The 26,145-nt window shown below is 35.0% G+C and overlaps 1 protein-coding gene across 2 annotated transcripts in view; it reads left to right on the plus strand.

Annotated features, from left to right (window-relative positions):
- PIK3C2G (phosphatidylinositol-4-phosphate 3-kinase catalytic subunit type 2 gamma) overlaps positions 1 to 26,145 on the plus strand; it is a 400,993-nt gene that overhangs the window by 57,659 nt on the left and 317,189 nt on the right. For both annotated transcript variants that reach the window (XM_024256898.2, XM_024256899.2), the window contains exons 7-9: positions 5,898 to 5,968; positions 9,906 to 9,969; positions 23,270 to 23,392. In XM_024256898.2, coding sequence (XP_024112666.2) covers positions 5,898 to 5,968; positions 9,906 to 9,969; positions 23,270 to 23,392 — 258 coding nt within the window. The remainder of the gene's footprint in view (positions 1 to 5,897; positions 5,969 to 9,905; positions 9,970 to 23,269; positions 23,393 to 26,145) is intronic.

Raw genomic sequence — 26,145 nt, forward strand, 5'->3', positions numbered from 1 at the left:
TGCGAATTTTATTCCCTCTGTCATGTTGTGAGTTACTTCCAATTCAAACTGCACAGTATGCAGTGAACTTTGATATTATGGCAGTTTTTATCTGTAGAATTTTCAAATTACTTGCTTTAAGCAAAAATCCTCTCACCCTGTCATTTATATTAGGTAACAGATTTCCAGTGGATGATTTCTTTTTTTTCTAGTATGAAGTGTTTCATCATAAGAAAATTTCAGGTAGTACATTAGGTTGCAATGTATCAATGTGGAACACAACATAATGAGGCCAAAAGAGAGTTGTTTAGAAATATCTTTTGGATCTTATGCTCAACTTAGCTGCTGTTGACAGCTCCAAGGCTATACATCTGAAATCTCCAGGAAAAAAATGTTATAAAGTGCAACTGACCCTGTCAATATTAAACCTAAGATTCTTCAAATTGCCCTCAATGTTGAGAAAAAAAAAGCTGAAATCATCATATTTCATTGGAGCATGGGGGAAGAAGATAAAATGTATGATTCTAATTTGGATGCTGCTAAAATAATAACTTATTGGTAGTAATTAACAAATCACTAACATTTCAGACTCATGTAAATTAAGGTCTGTTTAAAAACTCTTGTAACTCTATTATTCTGATATAGGGCATACATACATGTCTAAGACTTTAACATTTCTATCACATTTAATCTTTTCAATAATTCTATAAGGTAAACACTATTAAAAATAAGGAAACTGAATCACAGGGCGGTATCAAGACTTTCCCAAGATTAAAATCATGAAACTGATGAGCAGAGAAGTACAGATTTGAGCACAGTCAGTGAGTCTTTGGAGCCCATGCATTCCTACCAACTTATATGGGAAATATACTCAGAATTTGCAGTATATTCTCAAAGGTTTTGGATGTGTGTTTCAGGGTAATTGGTCAAAATTCTAGCTTCATGCATCCACGTGTGTGTGTGTGTGTGTATGTGTAATTTTTTTTCCACAGCAATATCCATGTAGCTCAAAGTCTGGGGCATGATAGGTGATTAATAACTAAGCATATTATATATGGTTATATATTATATTAATATGGTATATATTAGGTGCCAAGTGATGTTCTTAGTGCTTTAAATGAATTAATTGACAGTAGCCCAAGAGCAAAGAAGTAATAAATACAGCTATTTTTCTATCTTATAAAAATAAAAGAACTGAAAAGTCAAGAGATTATTTAAATCATCCAAAGTTGCACAGCTAGTAAATAAGGGTGTTGAGATCAGAGCAAAACTATCTGGCTATAGATCACACTATATGGTAATGTCAGCCAGCGCAGTTACATAGTATAGCTGACTCCGTCAATATTAAACTTAAGATTCTTCAAATTACCCTCAATGTTGAGAAAAAAAAAGATGAGATAATCATATTGCTGTCATCACCACTGTTGTCATGTCCAGGGACAAGCATATTGTTATCTGTGGGTGTATAATGTGTAGTTCTCATCAGAAATGCCTGTTTTTCAATATGCCATTTGGATCACAGTGGGAATTAAGTTACATAGTTCTTTTTGATGCTTCATGGTTCAACTTACAAGCTTATCCATCCTACAGTAAAATCACCAATTCTTGGATAATTCAGCAACTCATAGGCAAAGAGTATGAATGCCTTTTCTCATCCACAACTTTTGCTAATATTGATGCTGTTGTTTAAAATGGATAATACTTTAACCCGAGAGGCGGAGGTTGCAGTGAGCCGAGATCGCGCCATTGCACTCCAGCCTGGGTGACAGAACGAGACTCTGTCTCAAAATAATAATAATAATAATAAAATAATGGATAATACACCTGATGGCAAATGTATTTGTATATTTCTATATCCTCCATTCATGCAATAAGTATTTGCTATGTAACTGCTGTGTATTACATACTAATGCTGTGTATTAATACTAATGCATAGTTAGAGTAGTGAGCAGTATCAATAAGATCTAACTACACATTAATACTAATGCGTAGTTAGAGTAGTGAGCAATATCAATAAGATCTCAGCCCTCAGGGGTTCAGGGGATGCAACTGGCACTGATTTCCAATTAAAAAGCAGGGGTAACTTCCATGCAGAATATGAAAAAGGCACTCCGTATCTCCATCTCTCTAAGTCTTGATTCTTTTTATTTATTTTTTTTTTTAAGACAGAGTCTCGCTCTGTTGCCCAGGTTGGAGTGCAGCAGCGTGGTCTTGGCTCACTGCAACCTCCACCTCCCAGGTTCAAGCGCTTCTCCTGCCTCAGCCTCCTGAGTAGCTGGGATTGCAGGCACGTGCCACCATGCCTGGCTAATTTTTGTATTTTTAGTAGAAACGGGTTTCACCATGTTGGTTAGGCTGGTCTCAAACTCCTGACCTCGTGATCCACCTGCCTCAGCCCCACAAAGTGCTGGGATTACAGGCATGAGCCACCGTGCCTGGTCCAAGTCTTGATAGTTTCAGGATGTCTTTTTGTTTTCGCATTACATTTCAAAGGGGAAGATACTACATTTTATTAAAACTTTAAGGATTTACTTCCAGGAACTGGGATAAGTACTTTATACAGTGTATACAATCTAGTAACAACTGATTAATTTAACAAATAAAACTTGTTACATGACATTCATAGTACTTGCCTTTTCTAGAATGTAGAGTTCACATCCTAGTTGAGAGACAGACAATAAACAAATATATATAATGAAGTCCTATGGAGATATGTGCTCTGAAAGAAAACATAGCCAGCTCTAAAAGTTGAGAGAAGCACCTAATGCAGATGGGTAAGAGGGGCTAGTGGTAGTGCTTGTTTTTCTGTCTAAATCCTGGAGCACATAGGCCTAGCTCTGATAGTTAGAAATGAGGAATATTAAATTTGTTCATTTAGCCTTCTATAAAAAAGCAAAAATTCTGGTTTCATATTGCTCAATTTCAAATGTTCACTTTTAGGCAAATTGTTAAATTCCCCATTTAATTTCTTCATCAAAAAATGTGAATAATAATAGTTCTTACTTAATGTGGTTATTATGAGAACTCAACTGAGAAATATAAATGAAGAGCTTAAGTCAGTGCCTGCACTTAGTATAACTACCTAAGTATTAGCTATTGAAGTCATAAAATTGGATGTTTCACTGTGTGCTATTTTGGTCCTTTATAATTAAAAATTCTAAAACATTATTAACATCAATTTGCATTAAAACATTTAGAAATTTACTCACTGTGTTGGAAATATTGAGAGAGATGGACATTTGTGTGTTATGTCAAAACAGTATATACACTGCAGTATCATGACTTTTGTTGATATAGCAACAATTTTAATATATCACAATTTTTCTTGTAAGCTTTCATACTCATAGAGCAGGATAAATTTTAGTCTTAATTGAAATTTCTATATGTAACAAGAAAATAAAAATAAACTGGTTTGGTTTTGAGGTAAGCTTTATAAAATTTTCTTTCTAAGATGTATATGATTTATTGATTAACTTAATATAACTGAAACAGTTTATCAACTTGTGTCTCATCTTCATTATCTGAATTGCCTTATTTAAAATAAGTAACCCTTGATTTGTATATTTAATTTTATATATACATCATAAGGAGATAGCAAATGTTCTCTCAGTTTTATTTTTTATAGTGGTGTCAAAATTCTCTGTGATTTTCAGGATTTCAGCTGTAAGTAAAACATTTATGAACAATTATAATCTTTCTAATAAAACTGTAAAATTGTCTTGATAGTATTCTTTTTCACATAATACTAGGAATATGACTATCATCATTATATTAAATTTATTGATACCATTGCCTCGCAGTAGATACTTTAGAGCTTTCTAATTGTGCAAAGCTCAATTCATCTTAAATAATATTTTTATTTTAAACTTGATAATATTATACTGAAATAGTATAATTTAATCCTCATTTCAAGGGAATAAGAAAGTTGTTCCAAAAAAAAAAATAAGCAGGCCAGGAGCAGTGGCTTAGGCCTCTAATCCCAGCACTTTGGGAGGCCGAGGTGGGCAGATCACCTGAGGTCAGAAGTTTGAGACCAGCCTGGCCAACATAGTGAAATCCCATCTTTACAAAAATAGCCGGACCTGGTGTTGCGTACCTATAATCACAGCTACTCAGGATGCTGAGGCACAAGAATCGCTTGAACCCGGGAGGTGGAGGTTGCAGTGAGCCGGGATCATGCCATGGCACTCCAGCCTGAGTGACAGAGCAAGACTCTGTCTCAAAAAATAAATAAATAATAAAAAGCAGGTTGATGATCTTTAGAAATCATCCAAGGTTTCAAAATTTTAAAGCTGCTACCTTGATTAGCTATGAATAACTTAATATTTTTAAATTTGTTTCCTTTTTTGTCTATCTCAAATTTGATCAAAAGTATTGCCAACACTGTAGATATTAATCATAAAATCAAGATTTTCTTATAGCTCAGGGGAACATTCACGAAAATTTACAGCAATAGATTTTTGTATGAGAAAAAAATTTTAACTTTTTCCTTTTTCCTTAAGGCCAAGGTATGGCCTCAGCTTTAAGGAAAAGTTAAGTGCACACTATTTTTTATGGACAACTACAGGAATTTTCCTCCAGCTTTTGTTTTTTTCAAGATCTGTTAATAATTGTAACAAAAAAAATGTTTCCAATACATGTACCTTACAAAGTTATTTTTCCTCCAGCCTATGGAGGTATTTAAATTTAAAAATTTCTAGCAAAAGGTACTATGACAAATACCGAAAATATTTCTGGAAACCAAATACATTGGTTTTTAAATGAATATGATTATGCTTCATAGAAAGATGTAAACAAGTATATTCTTTATATTCTTGCTTTGGTTTTAACTTCTGAAAGAAGACAAGCGCCAAATATTACAGTTCAAATCTTATTTTTTTATTTTTACTGTTTTTCACTTCTGTATTTTCCCTCTTCTTTTACTATACTTTTCATGACTACAGTTTAGCTTTCTCTGTCACAGAAACAAATTGTCTTGTCACTATCACACTTTTTATTTTAGCTGTCCCAGTGACTCTACATGTAAATTTCTAGAAAGTAAGACTCACATCTTCGTTTCTCAGTCATTCTACATAGTGTTTCTTTTTCACAGCATGTAGTCAAAATATTGTTTTGTAACAGTGACCTTATTCTTTCCATCTAACTTAGCTTCCTTCTTCCTCTTCACAAAGCAAACCAATATAAAAATTAATTTACCTTTGACATTGGGCCATATAAAGATTTTCCTTCTGATGTTTTCTGTCCGAATCTCTAATAGTCAGTTTTAAAAATAGATTGTGTGTGTATTGACACACAAGATTACATACAACCTAGGCATTAAGGGACCCACTCAGATCTCAACCTTAATGCCACCGTGTGGTGAAATCGTGCAATTATGATGAGACAAACTGCATTCTCTGCATACTTGCAAAGGGTTTTCATGAATGCCCTGTTGCAGGAGAGCTAGTCAAGAAGTTAAGGTATGCGTGTGTGTGTGCGTGTGTGTGTGTGTGTGTGCGCGTGTGTGAGTTGATTATGTGTCTGCCCACCCAACTGGCAAAATGTCAGGCTTTACACTGCCATAGCACTAATGGCCTAAATGTGAAAACAAAATGTACATGTATGTGGGAGAACTGGTGGCAAAAAATCTGCCTTCATACTTAGTAGGAGAATTTAATGTTTGACCTTGGTGATGCCACGATGTTTTCAACTGTCTTTCAGGTTTATTCTCAACCAAAGCTCAGATTTCTGTTTTACTTTTGAAAAGGCTTATATAGTTAAGGAGAGTCTTGTAAGGTCTTTCAGACAAAATGTAAAAGTGATGAATGAGGGTTATCAAAATAGGTGAATAAAATGACAGCAGGAAGTTACGGACCTATTTTTATCTGGTACTCATTCCTATTCACTCTATAAATATTAGTATATTCTGCTGTCTACAGCATGAAGAGGACCACAGTCAGTTTTATCTGAACCAACTTCTAGAATTTATGCATATTTGGAAAGTATCCAGGTAAGACATTTTATATTTGTTCCAAGACTACTTTCTGATTGAGTTCTCAAATGTCAAATCTCAGTATTTTTCAGTTGATTGTAAAAACTGCCCATTCACTGGGACTGTGGAAGCTATTGTACTTTTAATAGGTAAATTCTGTTAATAATTACCCATTCTTCAAAGTTATTCAGACATATTTGAAGAGCTGCTAACAGTTTCCAGAACATTCTAACATTCATTTAAAAAAATCTCTGCTGCTGGTTATTACATTTTCAAGGACTTGTTTTCCTGATTCATTTTGTGAATTTGGGTTTGCATATGTCACTTAAGCTCTTTGTATAACAATATTAATACTTCAAAGGTAACCATCTCCTACTTGTTTCTGAAACTCCCTGAAAATAAATGGTATATCATAAATACAGGAATGTAAATTCAAATTGGAAAACCTGATTGACAACAAATGAACATATCCTACTTCATTCTTATATCTAAATGTATGCATGTATTATTTGGAAGAATAGACTTATTGGGTAGCTAAACTGGGAGTTTGGGTATATCTGCAATTAAGGTTGTTGTGAGCTGAACCAGTAGAAAATGTAGCGTGGGAGGTACAGGTCATAAATCTCTAAAGTAAAGGCTGATATAACATATCAGCTAAATTTACAATAGCAAAGACATGGGATCAACCCATATGCCCATCAGTGATTGACTGGATAAAGAAATGGCACATATACACCATGCAGCCATATAAAGGAATGAGATCATGTCTCTTGCGGAACAGAGATGGAGCTAGAAGCCATCATCCTCAACAAACTAACACAGAAACAGAAAACAAAACACCACACATTCTCACTTATAAGAGGGAGCTGAACAATGAGAACACATGGACACAGGGAGGGGAACAACACACACTGGGGCCCGTCAGAGTTGTGGGGGAGGGAGAGCATCAGGATAAATAGCTAATGCATGCAGGGCTCAATACCTAGGTGGTGGGTTGATAGGTGCAGCAAACCACCATTGCACACGTTTACCTATGTAACAAACCTGCACATCCTGCACACGTTTCTCAGAACTTAAAATAAAATAAAATTGGCCAGGTGCAGTGGCTCACGCCTGTAATCCCAGCACTTTAGGAGGCCTAGGCGGGCGGATCACAAGGTCAGGAGTTCAAGACCAGCCTGGCCAACACAGTGAAACCCATCTCTACAAAAAATACAAAAATTAGCCAGGCATGGTGGCATGTGCCTATAGTCTCAGCTACTTGGGAGGCTGAGGCAGGAGAATCACTTGAACCCAGGAGGTGGAGGTTGCAGTAAGCTGAGATCATGCCACTGTACTCCAGCTTGGGCAACAGAGTGAGACCTCATCTCAAAAAAAAAAAAATTAATTTAAAAATAATAATAAAATAAAATTAAGTTTAAAAAATAAATAAAAATATGAGCTAAAATTGTTTTTAGTGACTATGTTTGGTAATGTTTTTGTGAAGTTATTATATATTTACATATATTATCTCATGTAATTCTTTCTAAAACTCTGTGATAGTATATATTATCCTGTTTCACAACTAAAGAAACTGAAGTTCTGAGAGGCTAAATAATTCGCCTAAGGCCATTCTGGTCATCAGTGGCAGGACTAAAATCAGGTCTGCCTGAAATTTACAAAGGACATTTTCTTTCATTAAACTATTGTGTTTTTCCATTGCCCTTCTCTGCCACCCTTCCCCCTAAAAATATCCACCTTCACTCCATAAAATCATAGAATAGCTAGGACTAGAAAGGATTTTAGACATAATCTAATACAAATTTTTGTTTTATAGGTAATTACATAATTCCGCTATAGATTTGTGTTGTATAACATACAAACAAGGACTGTAGTTTCCTTTCTCCAAAATAAATCTACCCAGGGGTGGGGGGAACAGAGAGAAAGGGAGAGAAACACACATACACCTCAAATATGGGAAGTTTTTCAAAAAGCAGGAAATCCTTGGGACACAAAGGACTTTGTTGGGTTGGTGGAGGGTTGTTGCACCTTTTAAGTCACTACTACCTGGGGCACAGAGAGGCAAGCCAAGGCTGTGAGAAGAGAGTGAGAGAAGGAGGCTTTCATTCTGTTCTTGTCTTACCCCTGCCATTGCCTGCCCCCTAGCAGACATTTGATGGCCAGTGTGCAGTTGCAGGAGTCCAGAGGGTTCATTCAGGGCAAAGCAAAAGTTCTGCTGTAGTAAGGAGTAGAGGAAACATGTCTGGGACAGCCTAGCTTCAGACTTTACTCCTCCACCCTTCCCTCCAATCCCAGGGAAGTGGATTACAGTCTGGGGTGATGCCATCTCCCAGTGCGATTTTGTCTGTGGTAAAGAAACTAAAAACAGAAGTTCAAACACTTGGCAACCATCACACAAATATTTATTCCCATAGCCATGACTAAAACCAAGTATCTAACTCTCAATCAGTGCTTATTCCACTTCCATTATGTTCTGACCCTTCCCCCCTTATTTTTCTCAAAGGGTATCTAACACAGAGACATTCTCAGCCTCATAAAGGCCACTGTAGAACTTTACTTTTGGGGATGCAATGCTTCCCTGCCTGCCCTCCTCAGAACACCGTATTGGATCATCAAAAAAAATCAAGCACTGGATGGCAAGGGCTTTGATTTCAGCCCTTCTCTTTTATGACTCAACTTCCTCTTGGAAGTTGAGCAAATCACTCACCTTCACTACTTCCCAGTGTTTTTTTCTATAAAATAGACACAATATCCAAAAACAAAGTGCTGAAGTGGGTGCATTCTTCGTGGTACTAATAGTTTCAGGTTTTATATAAAAACACTGCCATTGGCCGGGCGCGGTGGCTCACGCCTGTAATCCCAGCACTTTGGGAGGCTGAGGCGGGCGGATCACGAGGTCAGGAGATCAAGACCATCCTGGCTAACACGGTGAAACCCCATCTCTACTGAAAATACAAAACATTAGCCGGGCGAGGTGGCAGGCGCCTGTAGTCCCAGCTGCTCGGGAGGCTGAGGCAGGAGAATGGCGTAAACCCCGGCGGAGGGAGCCTGCAGTGAGCCGAGATCGCACCACTGCACTCCAGCCTGGGCGACAGCGAGATTCCGTCTCAAAAAAACAAAAACAAAAACAAAACAAAACAAAACAAAAAACACTGCCATTGCCCAAATCTTTAGTTATTATTTTCCTCTCCTTTCATTGACTTTTACATATTCTATGCATTTTGTCTTTGAACTGACAGAGGGACTCCAACTAAAGTGATAATGTAAAAAAATGAGAATGCAGCTACTGTAAAAATAATGGTGTGTTTTTTAATGTTGCATTTCTGAGTTGTGTGACTTATGATTCAATTTAAGTCAGGAGTTTTCAAGACAAATAAGAAGGTAAAGTCAATAATGTTTGGGAAAATAATTTTTGAACAGCGAAGCTCAGAAGAATTTCTGTTCAAACTGCATGTCTTCTCCCTAAGCATAGATAAAGCTGCAGCAGTAAGAGAAGCTTAGGAAAGAAAAATGCAGAGGTTTGATGTCAGAGACAACTCAATCTATTATAAATATAAGCCATTAATTCCAAATGCAATGCTCTACAAGATATGCCATACTTAATATTTCTTGATGTTAATATATGCCATTATCTGCTTATGAATCCCTTTGCAACTTACAGTTTGAATTAAGAGTAGTTGTATATAATGATCAGCCTTTGAGTGGTTTGGTTAATTTATCATGAATTCTTTGGAGTTCTAAGACTTTCAAATATGTTTGTAGTCTATCAAGTTATACAAACTTTATAAGGCACCCTTCTGAGATGTTTTTAAAATTATGTCAACAATAATCCTTTTTATAACATGCCTATGATAGTATCATGGGCAAAACAGAATTTGTGATAAATGTTTGTGCTAGAGGTAATATAAGTTTTCCTACCCAATTTTAAACAAAGTTTCTATTTTTTATTTTCCAGACAATGTCTCTTAACACTCATCAAAAAATATGACTTCCACCTGAAATACCTATTGAAAACTCAGGTATTGACTTTTGTTACTTTATCCACCAATTCAGTAAGCGTTTGTTTTTAAAACATCTACTATTTTTCTAAAACTTTCCAAATTTTGAAGATGACAAAAATGAATAAAACAGAGGATCTACACTTGAAAGGCTTTCATTTCAACCTGGAAAAATAGACAAGTAGAAAGGCATATACAGTAAAGTGCTACAACTGCTGAGGAAAGACTGTATGTACACAAGATGCATAAGAAAGAATGGTCAGTTTTATCCATTTGAGCTGAATGTTGACAAATGAGTACTGTATGTGTCTCCCAGCCAGAGACGGGCATTGTGAAGGAAGGTGGGGAATAGAGATAACTTTTGGCAAAAAACAACATGAACAGAGGCACTTTGGGAGGCCAAGGCGGGCAGATCACGAGGTCAAGAGATCGAGACCATCCTGGCCAACATGGTGAAACCCTGTCTCTACTAAAAACACAAAAATTATCCGGGCGTGGTAGTGGGTGCGTGTAATCCCAGCTACTTGGGAGGCTGAGGCAGGAGAATCGCTTGAACCTGGCAGATGGAGGTTGCAGTGAGCCGAGATTGGGCCACTGTACTCCAGCCTGGTGACAGAGCGAGACTCAGTCTCAAAAAAAAAAAAAAAAAAAAAAATTGACAGACAGAGAAAATAGTCAGGACCCAGCCTGGTGTGATTAGGAAACTATGACATTTGAAATGGCTGCAGTTAGTGTTCAAAGTTAGAGGCTGGAAAAAAATCAGATGAAAGAAGCAGACAGGGGCCAAATTATGTAGGATCTTATGGACCTTTTATGGCCAATTTTATGATGTTCTACTTTGTCAGCTGATGACATGGAGCCATTAGGCAGGGTAGTAGAATGACTGATGGATGATTAGAAGGACATTTCATTAGCCCAAAGAGATGATGAGGGCATGGACAAACACTCTACTATAGGGATGATATGAGGGGACAGATTCATAAGAAGTGAAAATGTGCAATTTACATGATTTGGTGAAATTCTATGTGCCTAGAATAACTCAAAATTCTGGACTGCTGACTGACTCCGTGGAGACATCAATTCACTATAATAGTGAAGAGAGAAGGTAACATGGCAGAGGGAATGATGGATTCATTACAAGGCTACCGAAATTTGGTCACCTATTGGTCATTGAAGTTGTGATCTCCATTAGGCAGATTACTTCTTACAGTTTCTTCTTCCAGGGAAGGTTTAGCCTTCCACAGATAAAACATCACATTACTACAGAATATTGTGAGTCAGGGAACATTTTTTAAACAAGTGACTTCTTTCCTTCTGTTAAATAATTGATTCCTGATATAAATAAAAGGGTACATAACTCAGATAATAACTATTTGTAATATCAATAAATACTAAATATATCTGAAAATAATAAATTCTACTTATTGATGTAGATACTGAAATCATATGTGACTTCCACATAAATATCTAAAGACATGGAGACTACAAATACAAGACTTAGGTTTCTCCCTAAAATGTAATCCTCTCACCCTAATTCTACTTTTTCTGCTCCGGCCTGGTCTGAGTCTGGAAGTTTAAAATGTGGAATGTGAGAAGAATCCACAATTAGCTTGTTTTAAGTCTCATAAGTGTTATGGTTAGTACCTCTAATCAGCCTTGTGAGAGTCATTCTTTCTCATGTAGAATGTGAAACTTACCAGGTTACCAGGATATATTAAGACTTAATTCCTAGAGTATTTTTGTCTCTTTACTATATGTAGAAATACTTTTGAGGTTATGGTAACCTACTTATGAATGAATTATAGTTATCTAAATGTTTCAGCACTGCTCATATATCATAGACATCTTTTTTCACACACAAATTATTGATAATTTATAACAGTTCTTAATTTCCAAATTCAGATGTTTGATCTTATTACTTATGTATGAAGCCTCCTTTATTTCTAGTTTGAAAGAAATGATTGACTATTGTAAATTTTTCTAATATGACTTAAAAGTTGGCAAAATATCAAGGAAATACTGTCTTTCCATTATCACTGGCAAATAGCAATCATCATTCGCAGCTAAATTATTTTATAAATAGGTCACAGTGTATGTGATTTTCCAGATGAACTCAATCGAAAACAATGAGTTCTTTAAATGAGATTTTTGCCTATGAAGCATCAATAGTAAATATCTTAGAAATGAGGACAGACTATGATATTATCAGTTCACAATTTTGTGCTTTCTATTCATTTGACAAGTACATTAAGTAGCATTTCATCATGTCCAAAACAGTGTCAATTGGAAAAATAATGTTTTTTTCATATCTCCCAAACTTGGATTATTACACATGATTTGAAAAAATAACAAGCATGCAGCTGAATAAGTCAGACATGAATATTATTGAATAATATGAATATTTTAAAGTACCAAATATTTTCTTTCTTGACAATTATTATTTCAACATATTTTAGATGATAACCATTTTAGGCCAGGCATTCTGGCTATTATGTCAAATGGCTAGTTTTGTATGTAATTTACAAAGAGTTTTTTCACTGGACATTTTTTCCTCTCTTCTATTCCATTAAAACCGTGAACTATAGAGAATATTTTTGAATTCATTCTGTATTCTTAATTTCATAGAAATTGAATAATATGAATTCAATAGGAATTTCAGAAACATTAAGAATGGAAGAGAATCCTCCCCCCCAAGGTATTACTGAATGCTTACTTCATGCAAATTATGAAACTATTTACTCACTGAAACCAAGAGAAATGGGAGTTCAAACCATACTCTGAAGCTGCCAATGATCTAGTTGGAGAGACAGCATATCCACATAAATAATATACACAATGGTGTCTATACAGAGCAAAGCAGTATAAAACTAAATCGTAGCCTTGGAGAAAGAATCAACTTCTGATTTAAAATCACTTCTTCCTAGTAGTTTCTAATATGTTGTCTCCAAAATTCTTTATTAAAATGCCAGTCAGGATCATGGTAGGAAATCCCTACCATGAATGACAAATTTACACTAGAATCTAGTAATTGTTGAATTTATTGTAAATTAGATGAACCAGGGTTGAGGAAAAATCAATTCATGCTTCAAAATGTGGTTTAGCTTCATGAAACATCTATCTGGTCAGAAAATAACTGAGAACCCCTAAGTCCTTCTATCATCTAGCCCATGACTCAGAGGCTACACCAAGTAGATAACCAGGAGAATATGACATCTCTAGTGTTCAGGTTTAAGTAATTCAGTGAGGAGCAAAATAATACTTATTTAATACTTGCGCAAGACCAAAATCTAACTGTATTCATCTAGAGAGAGAAAGAAAATTCCATATATGAGTAGAAAGGAAGAGGACACATAGGGATTTTATATTTAGCTTCTTTTAAACTGAAGCTCTCTTGGTTACAAGCAAATCTATTGTTAGATTTTCAGAAGTTCCAATTTCAAACAAAATTTAAGCCTAATGGTAGTCTAAGACAAAATTTAGGAGCAGAGATTCCAAAGCCAGATAAATGTATAAGTCAACCCTCCACCACTATGGAAGTTTTGTATTCGACCTTCCTTAGATTTATATGATTCATCACTAGAGTGAGGATAAGAAATATAATATAATGATGTTTTAAATAATTAATGAAACAATGGATATAATGGGCTTAGTATAATATAGTGATGGAAGATAAAACATTTTTAAGAAAAGATAAGTACCCGTGTTACTTTATTGCTATTACTGCTACCGTTTCTATCACTATTATTCAAGTTGAGGATTGTATAGGATCCGGAAGAAAATTTTCACAAAATTGATTTGCATTCAGAATAGAACATAAGAAAAGGTGGGAAATGAGCAAAAAAAAGTGTAAGAAAATCAGAAAAAATTAAGAGGTAACAAGGAGCAGTTGCAAGGTTGCAAAAGAAGTCAAGGAAATAAAGGCAATAATTATTTATTATTATAGAACACAGGAAAATGAAGCACAGTTGCAGAACTGAAACCAACCTTAGAAGAAATAAAGGGCAGATTGTACTAAAAGTCAAAGCTATCATGTATAGAACACTCTCAGACTTGAAGAAGTATAAAAAAATTAAAAGTAGATTATCAAAATAGAAGATAATCACTAGCCAACATAAGTTGTGTTGCTAATGAGATGGAGAAAACTAGAGGGTTTTGTGCGAAGGAATAACATGATCTGACATTCTACTGGTGATTTATGTACTAAATTATATAATACATGAAGAACACACAATTAAAGAATAATAATAGAAAAGCCACTCATTAATAAATTAAGGAACAAAATATTTTTGGTATCACACACCTGTTTGCCACTTCATGTCTCCTCTCCTCTATGTAAAAGGTCCTATTTGATGAAAAGGATTTTGTAGCTTTTCTTTATCATTTCAGCACCAAAGTTTGCATCTGCTAGCAATATAAGGTGTTGATTTTCTAAGGTCTCCATGAATGGAATCAAACTATATGCACTTTTTGAGCCCTGTATCTTTCACTCAGTATTATTTGTGAGATTTATCCACCTTTTTCCATGTGGTTGTTATTAGTTCATTTTCATTGTTGTGTAATAATTCCATTAAAAGACTGGACTTCAATTTATTTATCTATCCCATTTGTTGGTGTATATTTGAAATAATATCATGAGGTTTTCTAGAGCACATAGCTAGGGACATAGATTTACAAGGCAATACCAAACACTTTTCTAATGATCTTTTACCCATTTCACAATATATGAGAGTTCCTATTGCTGCATTTTCCCACCAACTTATAGTACAGTCCAAATTATAAATGTTTGCCAACATTAGGTATATGTAATGCTATCTTTGTATCAACTTTAATTTTTCTGACTCACAAATTCATACTAAACTCATAAATTCGTCTTTACCTTTTTTAAAAATGTAGTATTCAAGTGCCCTCTTTTATAACTTATCTGTTCAAACTTTTGCTGATATTTCCACATTTCTGTAGATTTTTCAGATAGATTTATGGGAGTTCTTTATATATTTACCCTTCCTTCAGTTATGTATATTGTAAATGTCTTCTGCCATTTAGGGGCTTTTCACTCTAATTATAATGTCTTATTTATTAAGTCACTTTTCTTAAAGTTTAATTTATATAAAATAAAATGCACCCATGTTAAGTGGGTAGTTTAACTAGTTTTCAAAATGTATATAATTAGGTAACAACAACTGGAATGAAGATACAAGATATTTCCATTACAAGAGAAAATGCCCAACTGCCTCTTTACAGTAAATCTCTCTCATCCCAGATTTCATACACCAAAAATTTATTTGCTCTCAATTTGGTTTTCTTTTGCCTTTACTTGACTTTTATATAAATGGAATCTCATATACAATATAAGAGTTCTTGTGGTTCTACATCCTCACCAACACCTGTTACTGTCAGTGTTTTAATTTTAGCCATTCTAGTGACTGTGTGGCAATATTTCCTTCAGTTTTTAATTTGTATTTCCTCAATGGCTGATGATGCCAAATTACTTTTCATGGAATTACTGCTCATTTATATATTTTCTGCTGTCAGGTGCCTGTTCAAATCTTTTGCCTATTTTTAAAGTTGAACTATATATCCTCTTGTTATCAAATTGTGAGGGTCCAGAACCTTACCTTGTTATCAATTAGAGGCCAGGGACGAGGAGCAGTAAACTCCCTCCTGCACATGACTAACTGCAATTGTAATCATTCTAATATGTTCCAGAAGAAAGTTCATTGTGAGGTATAGGACAAATGTATTGAAAACTTTGTCTCCCTGTCTGTGACTGGTTGTTGGTTCGTTCGCTTGCTTTTTTATTTCATTTATGTGCCATTCAAAAAGCAGAAGCTTTTAATCTTTGTGAAGTCCAGGTTTATTTTTACTTTACAGTTTATGCTTTCTCATCATATTTAATAAAGATCTGCCTACAGAAGTTTGCATACTGTATTTTTCAATACTATTTTTAGTTTTAGCTGTTCTTTAGTTCTATGATCCATTTCAAGTTATAGTTGTAGTTCTAGACTCCCTGTTCTGTTTCATAAATCTATGTCTATCCTAATATCAGTCAACATTACCTTAATTACCATACGTTCATGGAAAGTCTTGGTATCAGGCAATATAAGTTCTCCAAAATCATTCTTGTTTAAAAAAAATTTGGCTATTCTAAGTACTTTGCTACAATTGCATTGAATATATAGATTGATGTAAGGAAACTTGATATTTAAAAAAATGTATTTTCTAATCCATGAGAGATCAATTTAATCTGATCTATTTCTTCAGCTACACAGGTTTCTTAAATCACTCAGCAATGCTTTATAATTTAGCATAGAGATTATGCATATTTTATTAATTAGTTCATGTTTTTGTCTAATATTTTAAATAATATTTTTATATTATTTTCCAGTTGTTTGTTACTAATATGTGTAGAACTCACTTTCATATATTGACCTTCTATACTATGTCTTCTTGAAATCACTTTTTATATCTAAGAGTTATTTTTTGGATTCCTTAGGATTTCTACATATACAATCATGTCATCTGTGAAATAATTTTATGTTTTCTTCTTTAGTCTATAGCCCTCTTATTTTTTTACTCACCTTATAATTTAACACTTACTGAGTCTCCAATAGGATTTTACAAGTAGTCATAAGAACAGAATCCCTGCCTTGCTATTTTGAGGGAGAACTTTACAGTCTTTTATCATTAAGTATAAAGTTATTTGGAGGTTATGTTATAATATAAAAAGTTAGTTATATTTTACTGGGTTGAAAAAACTTCCTTCTATAGCTTACTAAGAGCTTATTTCTTGAATGGATTATGAGTTTTGTCAAATGCTTTTTGTGCATATGTACAAATGCACATATGGTTTTTCTCTTTTATTCTTCAAATTTTAAAAATCTTTTTATTACTGGTATAATTACTTACTAAGAATTTATAATCTGTTTCATATATTTCTAACTTCAATTAACTAATATTTTGTTAAGGGTATTTGCATCTATATTTATGAGGGACATCAGTTTGTGTTTTTATTTTCTTATAATATTGTTAGATTTTGGTATAAGAGTAATGCTGGCCTCATAAAATATTAGATAAGCTATTATTATCCGAGCTTACAGTGGAGCCTGTGGTACCATGACATTTCCCTCTGTGTAGGATCCTGCTTCATCCTCAGCTTTGACAGCTCCTGCTTGTTTGTGCCAAAGAGACAGTCTCTCTAAACACTGTTGTCACTCTCCCAGTGGTACTCCACCCTTGCTTATTTATTACTCAATGCTAGACCTATTTTGGCAGCGGGAACAAGGGGAGTTCTGTGTTGTAATGAACCAGTCACAGCCTTAGGCAGACTCTGTGTACTTGAGTCTCAGGACTAGGACTCTTGGAGCATTCCCGCCCCTCCTCCACATGGCGGCCAAACTCTGCCTTATATCTGCGTCGTTCACAGTAAACGAGAGTTTATTGCTCCTTGTCCCTGTCCTCTAATTGGTATCCAGGTAAGATCTTGGACCCAAGACAAGTTTCCTGGCCTTTCCCCAGAAGCAAAGGCCTTTTGCTTCTACCCTTCCTTCAACAGCAAAGGAGCTTCTCATCTATGTCCTACTTCTCCCCCAGAGACAAGACTATTCTGCTTTTTACTTCTCCAGAAGCAAGGGGTTTTTGCCTGGGCTCAGGGAAATGCAGGGTTTGCTGCTCCTCCTCCTGCAGCTTAAGAGTTTTGCTTCTTATGCAAAAAGGATCCACAGAAGTGGACAGAGCGCCGTAACTGTCTCCCAGAAACAGCTGATTACCTACACACCTGAACCACAGAATATGACTTCAGTTTCCTGCACAGCCTTTAGTATTTTCCCTGAAAAACTGGTAGGCGTCCATGGAAAAGAGCTTGCAGGAGATCGTAAACTCCCCATGTGTCTTGGGCTTCCTGATATTCCAAACTGACATGCTAGCTCACACCTGGCCTTTAAAAAAATCTGTTAAATTTTAGCTAATTTCTTAATTTCTTCTTACTCATGGATATGGTGACCACCTCTTTCTCCTGTGCTCTGCCAAAGTTTGAACATTTTGTGTGCCCCATCTCTCTTTGGAGCAGTACAGTGTAGTTTGGTTTACTTGGTCCCTTTGTGACCTCAGATCTCAGCGGGGTTCAGAAAAAGTTATAATTTTGTATATTATCTGGATTTTTCATTGTTGCAGAGAGATCGATGTTCTATATTTTCATTTGTTTGTGCATTACACTTTAAGTTCTGGGAAACGTGCAGAACGTGCAGGTTTGTTACATAGGTATACATGTGCCATGGTGGTTTGCTGCACCCATCAACCTGTCATCTACATTAGGTATGTCTCCTATTTCTCACCCTCCCCTAACCCCCGACCCACCAACAGGCCCGGTGTGTGATGTTCCCCTCCCTGTGTCCCTGTGTTCCCGTTGTTCAACTCCCACTTATGAGTGAGAACATGTGGTGTTAGGTTTTCTGTTCCTGTGTTAGTTTGCTAACTAAGAATGATGGTTTCCAGCTTCATCCATGTCCCTGCAAAGGACATGAACTCATTCTTTTTTATATTTTAAGCCAAGCTGCATTTCAAAGCTGTTTTTAATTTTTAAGGAAAAAAAATTCATATTGGCACTAACTACTGAACCTGGAATGAAAAGCATTCTAAATTCTCAATTTGTCTCCAAACTCATTAATTGAATTTGATAATTTTCACTGTGTCTAATATAAATAGAAACTCATGAAAGTTTATATAAAATCTGGAAGATGGTAAGCTGTTACATGGCTGTTTAAATGCATACTGCTTTGGTATCCATCACAGCTAAATAAGAGAGGAGAATAAACAACCACTTATGCCATTTTGTTTGGTTTTCCAGAAAGATGCAGGGGAGAAAAGGTTGTTACTCATCTTTTCAAATGTTCAAAACATTTTTCAAGTATGGTTAATTAATCCTAAAGTATTAGCATATGGTTCCTTCAAAGTCCAGGACACATCCAATATTTCCAAAGATAAGCTTGGAATATACTACATAAAATAACATCATAGTGCTGTTTTCAGTTTTCATTAATCCAAAGAAATTAGAAAGAATTTAGAAGCAGTTTAGTCTAAACTCCTATGCAATGCAAAAATATTCTCTAAATATCCCTCATTGCTCATATACGTGAATCTGGAGCACCTTTCTACTCAGAAGGCAGCCTACGCAGTTTTTGGACAAATAATTTTAAGAAAAAATTTTCTTATATTGAGTCAAAGGAACCTTTCTAGGTGTGCAACCATTTGTTCTCATTTATCATTTTAGAGCTACTTACAATAAATCTAATCCTCTTTTTACCTGAAAGACCATCAAATACTTGAAATGGTTATAATGTTTTATTTTTCTTCTTTTTTGCCAAGCTAAAATTTTGTAATACCATCAACTACCTTCACGTTGATGTTTATTAAGCTGTAGTCTTCTGGCTTATGTCTCCACACTGTGTGCTCCATCTGTGACCCAAACTTTCTCCTCCATCATTAAAATATGAAATGTTCTGAAATGTTATGTAACCAGTGTTCAACTTTTTTTTCTCTATCTACATTCTCTCTCGGGACAATCATATTCAAATTTTAGTCTATGTATCACCTCTATGAAAATGTTGTCCAAGTCTACCTTTGTTATTTCTTGAAATAAGGTGCTCACCCTACTGCATTTTGTGTCTGTAGGGGATCTCACATTGTGAATCAGCCATCATAGGGTTTGTAAATTTTAAACTGATATTCCCCTCATACTCTGGTGTGTGAGTGCCTGTGTGTGTGCATGCATTTGTATATGTATGTGTATTTGGGGAGAAACTCTGTAGGTCAGTATAGAAAAGTGTTTCTATACAATGATTGTGCATTTACTTCTGCCTGGGTCCAAAAAAGTCACAACAACCTAGTGCAATTTTTAACATAAATTCCTACTGAGTAGTATAAATTAATACCCCAGAGACACACAGACTAGGGTTCAGTTTCTCAGATAATCATTTTTCTTACTCAAGGGCTGAGAGAGGCTTCATCAAAAGTGTTTCTGATCAGTAGGCATAGTTTTTCTTCTCCCACTTTTTACAGGTGGCTGCTATACAATGTCTGAGGCCTATTCGAGGATCTTAGCTCCAGTTCTGCCCCTTCCCCCTACCTTCACCAAGTGATTTAGTCCTAAGATTTCAGCACTTGTCCCACTGTTAACAATAAACGCCAATAAACTAGATCTATATCTAGTCTGATATTTCCTCCAGACCATTACAGGATCACTGTTGGAGCTACTGCTCAGGCTTGAAGTTCCCTCTAAATGTCTGCAACCCTGAGATTTATCTTGCCTTTCTTAAAATTTGTTTAATGTTTATATGAACATGTGGGGAGTGTGTGTGTGTGTGTATGTGTGTGTGGTGTAGTGTGTCTGTATTTTCTCAGTCCAACAGTTGCTAGAGATAGAACTCCCTTGCATTTCCTCTGGGAAGCTCAAAGGCTATGTATCAAAAAATACTCACGTCACGATTCTACCAGAAATATTTGTCTGTGTTTCTGCCATAATGAATAGCACCCCATATTCTTAGTTTCCAAAATTTGGAAATGAAACTTTGGAATCATCTTAAATCCAAACTTTCTGTTGGTTCTCATATCCAATTAATCACCAACTCAATTTTACAATTGCAATCTTTTACTTCACATATTCTAGCAATCTCAGTTATGCATGAATATAATGATTATCTTCAGAATGTGATGATTAAATGAGATAAGTAGATCACATAAGAAGTACTGCAAGACTGGAGTAATAGATTGAATAAATCAGCTACAAGCTACCTAGTGACCTGAGTCAACCCAGTATTAGTATTTCAATTAGTGATGTTTATGAATTTTCACAAACTCATGTATCACACATATTTACTTAGAACAGATGAATGAAAAAAAAACATAGAACCTAATATGACTTTTCAGTTTTTTATGATTTTCTAATTTTTATTCTATTAGTTATCTCTGCATATACAGTGCTTCATTTCTCTTATAAACTGAAAGATTGGTGTGAATGAATAAAATTAATTAGTTAAACATTAAAATTTAGCCCTCATTATCTGCCAGGCACCATATTTCATATTTTACCTAATTTAATCTTTACAGAAACTTATTGTTCTCACTTCACAGAAGAGGGAGCCTAGGGACATGAAAGTTAAATACTCTGATGATGGCCACAGGTAGAAAGGGGCAGAACCAGGGTGTAAACAAACAGATCTTGACTTAAGAGCTGACAATATTGTCTATGATGCTATTCTGAATGAATACTGTATTAACAGTATATTAATAGTGAGGTTGTTGTCTTTTGGTAATTTCCAATTTGTTAAGTACTTTCTCAAATCTAGTACCCAAACTAAACTCCAGTTTGGATAATATACATTGAAAACGTGGTGGAACTAACTTTCTAGTTATGGAGAGCATGTGTCTTTTGATTCAATTTAATAGTGAACTGGATCTGGTAGCCACATCACAATATTGACTTACATTGAGTTTACACATAAGTGAAATAAATGATTTTTTTTCCATTTGCACAACTCATAAATTTTTCTTCCCCATGTTATTATTGAGTAGATGTATTTTTTTAATCCATGAAAGACTTAAAATAGATCTCAACTAAATTGCGTCTTTTTACTTTTAGCTCATTAATAAAATCTGTGTACAATTTTTGGAATCCTCATTTTGTCTTTTATAGTATTAGTTATTATTCAGGTTTTTGTCATTGGTTTCGGGATTTGTAAAATTACTTATCAGAGATACTGGCAACAAATTTAAAAAGTACATATTATTTTTCCACAAAAGCAAAGTATTATCCCATTATATAAAACTTGCATTGTGTCTTTGTATTGACACTTTGTTAAGAAAATGCCCTAGAATAAGGAGAATTAAAATCTTTTTATGCTGTGAACACATATCTTTGTGTGAAAATAAAAGGAAAAACTCGGTTCCATCTCTTCTTGAAATAAACTGTTGTAATTTTCCATTGGAATGACAGTGGTGCTGGTGACAAAACTGATGTTTTTTGAAAAACCACAACTGTTAATGATAAAGACAAAGAATATAAAAACATTGTAGAGTGAAACATGATTCACACAGAATCAACAAAAAGAGAGATTTCTCACTATAGTTAATGGCAAAACATGGAAAAGAATAAGGTCAAAACAGAGAAGATTTTTTTAAAATAAATGCTTATTTAAGAACATGTGCAAATCTGAGATATAGAACGGCTAATGAAAAGTTCTTAGAATGGTGACCATAAAATCGCTGTCTATCTTAAGGCCAGCCTGCATTGTTGATTTTAAGAATTTGTCATTGCTGTAGGTGTATTGGGCCATTTTTGTGTTGCTGTAAAGAAATACCTGAGTCTGAGTAATTTATAAAGAAAAGAGGTTGAATTGGCTCACAGTTCTGCAGACAATACAAGAAGTGTGGTACCAGCATCTGCTTCTGTTGAGGGCCTCAGGAAGCTTGCAATCATAGCAGAAAGTGAAGGGGAATCAGGTGTCTCACACGGCAAGAGCTGGAGCAGAGGGAGGCGGGATGTGCTGCACAATTTTAAACAACCAGATTTTGTGAGAACTCACTCACTATTGCAAGGACAGCACCAAGCCATTCAAGAGGGATCCGCCTCCGTGACCCAACGCCTCCCACCAGGCCTTGCTTCCAACATTGGGGCTTATATTTCAATATGAGATTTGGAGAGGACAAACATCCAAACTGTATCAGTAGACTGTATTTGTCATCAGCGATTTTTTTGAAAAATCAGTCACTTCAAGGATGTGCAATCAGATGATTAGCAAACACCTTAACACCACAACGGGTTGTCCACAGTTTGTTCTGAACCCTGTGAATCTGATTTTCTAGTAAGTTTGCCCAACTATACACTGATTCCAAACAACAGGTGTTTGAAACTCTCTTGGGGTCGGCCATCATAACTTTGTTTTCATGGTGTTTTGTGGAAACCACAGACTTTGTCTAAGGCTGAGTTTCCCCGCGTTCCCAACACTTCCTCCTCCCTCTCTTTTCCTCTCCCTCTTCCTTACCACTTCCTCTCCTTCTACCTCTCTCTCTCATTTTGTTTCAAGTAATGTTAAATTAGAGCTAAGTTAGTAAGTTAGTGTTAAGTCAGTTCTAATTTTGAACATTTGCTCAATGAAAATTAAAGCCCCAGTCACAGGATAACCAGAGTCTTGAGAACTTTCTTTTTATGTGAAAGCAAACAAGCATATTTTATTCCACTTGCTCCTCATGGAAAAAGAAGTTTGAGGATAAATTAATGTCCCCTCATTTATTTCAATAGATTGTAAGATGTGACTCTTGTTATCTACAGGAAAACGTGGATAATATTATTGAAGAAGTTAAAAAAATATGCAGTGTTCTAGGGTGTGTGGAAACCAAACAAATTACAGATGCAGTAAATGAACTAAGTCTAATTCTTCAGAGAAAAGCAGAGGTAAGTATATTCATTTATTACACAGTAGTTTTAAACCTGAGTTCAATACTTAATTAAGGAGAGTGAAAGACTTTTTACTAACAACTGTATTTCCGTGTGTATGTTTGTGTGTATCTGTGTGTGTGTGTGTGTGTGTGTGTGTGTGCAGCCAAACAGTATATTTCAATTGTTTGGGGGTATTGGCAGCTTGAGTCTATTATGCCAAATAGATCTGATTAAACTATAAGGACATTGATTACACCTTTGAAGTTTGTAACCACCTTACAACTTCAGGTGATACTGAAATCAATCCTATAATCCTACCTAAATGAACGTAATTATATAATATTCATATGTAAGTGTTTGTATAGATTGTTAATGGTTCTCACGTATACGAGTGTATACAGGCATAAGTGTCATGTTTGTATGGATAAGCATATTTATAAAAAAGAAAAAATCCATTTTTGTGGTATCTTTTGCAAATTTTGCAGTGCACACTGCCTCCATGATTTCTGTGTGACTTTCTATGGATCCCACATCATGGTTTGGTGGGCTTAAAAAATGGGCATTATGTGATTTTCTTTTGAATTCTCAGAAATCTGATGTAGACCTGTAAGTGATTATTTTCCAAGAAAAATATTACGACATCTGGTTACAATAAATTCATTTATCTTATTATTAGTTTAGCAGATGATAAAGCAGAAAGATATGATGATAATAACTAGTATTTGCTAGTCCATTGTAATGTATAAAATAGTTTGACATATGCATTACCTCACTGAATTTAATTTTTATTTTATCTCAATTGATGCTCACAGCAGTGTCATAAAGTGGTATTTTAATGTTCATTTCACTATTAAAACTCAATGCTTACAGTGTGTGTGTACAGAGAATTAGTAAGTGGCAAAATACAGATTTGAACCTAGGCCTCTACATACATTACAGTGTATGTGAAACTTTCTAAGATAGAGTGAATACATACATTCTCTATCTGCATGGTAGAAAACAAGAGAGATTCTACTACTTTTGAATATGCCAATCTTGAAATTTTCAAAAGATTGATTTACAATGTAGATAATCATATTACCACATAGAAATAATCATGCTTACTGCTTATTGTTTCAAATAGATAAGTGGGTATGAAAATTCAGTAGTTTCTTAATGTTGGGCTTCCTAGATCTTATTTAATCCAATGTTTTGTGTGATTAGACAGTAAAAAATGAACATAGAAATTTAAATATGTTCTTTACATGAACAATGACAATGAAGATTTTGATGAGTCATGGAGGTATACCACAAAAATATTTTAAAGATAAACATTGCTGAAAAGCTAAAATGCAAAGCACTAAAGAAATCAAAATTTAAATAATGTAATCAATAAATCCAGAAATTAAATATCGAAGACAGATTTGTGTTTATTTCCCTAAGTTTTTCTTAATAAGGCAACACCTTCTCTTTTACTTTCCAATTATAGAAGGAAAAGGAATAACTATGTAGTCTCCAAAACTGTTGTATGTAGCCATTAAGACCTAGGGCCTTTACAAATAACAACAAGGTAAAACAATCTGATTTGATCGCATCTAATATAATCATATTTTTCTATTCTGCGTCAGAGTGAAAAAAACATACTACAGCAGGGGTGTTCAATCTTTTGGCTTCCCTGGGCCACGTCGGAAGAATTGTCTTGGGCCACACATAAAATACACCAATGCTAACAATAGCTGATAGGCTAAAAAAAAAAAAAATCTCATCATCTTTTAAGGAAGTTTACATATTTGTGATATTTGTGTTGGGCCACATTCAATGTCATCCTGGGCTGCATGTGGCCCACAGGCCGCGAGTTGAACAACCTTGTATTAGAATCTTAAAAAGCATTTCACCAGTATGTTTTGAAAATAACTATTTTGATGAGCTTATAAACTTGGGAATTATATGATGCTGAAAAAGGGCTTTCTAATTGGTGATGTTAAGTCAGTATAACAAGGTAGTAAGAATTAGCTTTGAACAAGCAGTTATTTCTCTTAAATTGTCACATTTTAGAAACATGACAAGCTCCAAGAGCTAATAAAATACATGAGATAAGATAATGCAAATATGAATTGGATTTAAGATCTACCAGTTTCTATCTAAACATCCTGTGGAAAACTAATTCACTTTTTGGAGTTTTAATTTTCCTCATGTTTAAAACAGAAAAATAAAAGAATTTCCAGAGTTCTTGTGAGTATGGGAAATAATGTTAATAAAGGGCCCTGATGACAGTGTAGCTTGAATGAGATCATTGTTGTTACTGGAGGTATTAAGGATGGTGCTGGTGCTAGTTCTGGAGAATCTTTCCCACAAGGCCAATATGAAGGCTTTAATTCACACAAGCACCAGGAAGGTTGGCCCTTGTCATCTCATGGCCATCGATTACAGCCAGCCTCCTGACAAATATGAACCATTGCCAGAGGAGGAGACCAGATGTGTGGATGTGGACACGTCTTCCCATCTGTTAAGACTATTTGGTTATTCTTCGACTTTTATGTCCAGCTCTTGGCGAATTGGCAGACAAACAACTGACCAAACAACGAGGAAAATATAATTTTAGGATGAAGCATTTCGAATGATGTTAAAGTATTGCTGGTTATAAAAAGTTTTATCTTCAAAACACTCATTTTCTGAAACTCCTTAAAAGAACAAAAATGACAATTTTTCAGAAATATCAGACTTACAATATTTGAAGCTAAAAGAATTCTTCACAAAGGAATTAGTCATTTCATAGGAAAGCCATAAAC

Source organism: Pongo abelii, chromosome 10 (genome assembly GCF_028885655.2).
Source record: "Pongo abelii isolate AG06213 chromosome 10, NHGRI_mPonAbe1-v2.0_pri, whole genome shotgun sequence".
Classification (NCBI taxonomy): Eukaryota; Metazoa; Chordata; class Mammalia; order Primates; family Hominidae; genus Pongo; species Pongo abelii.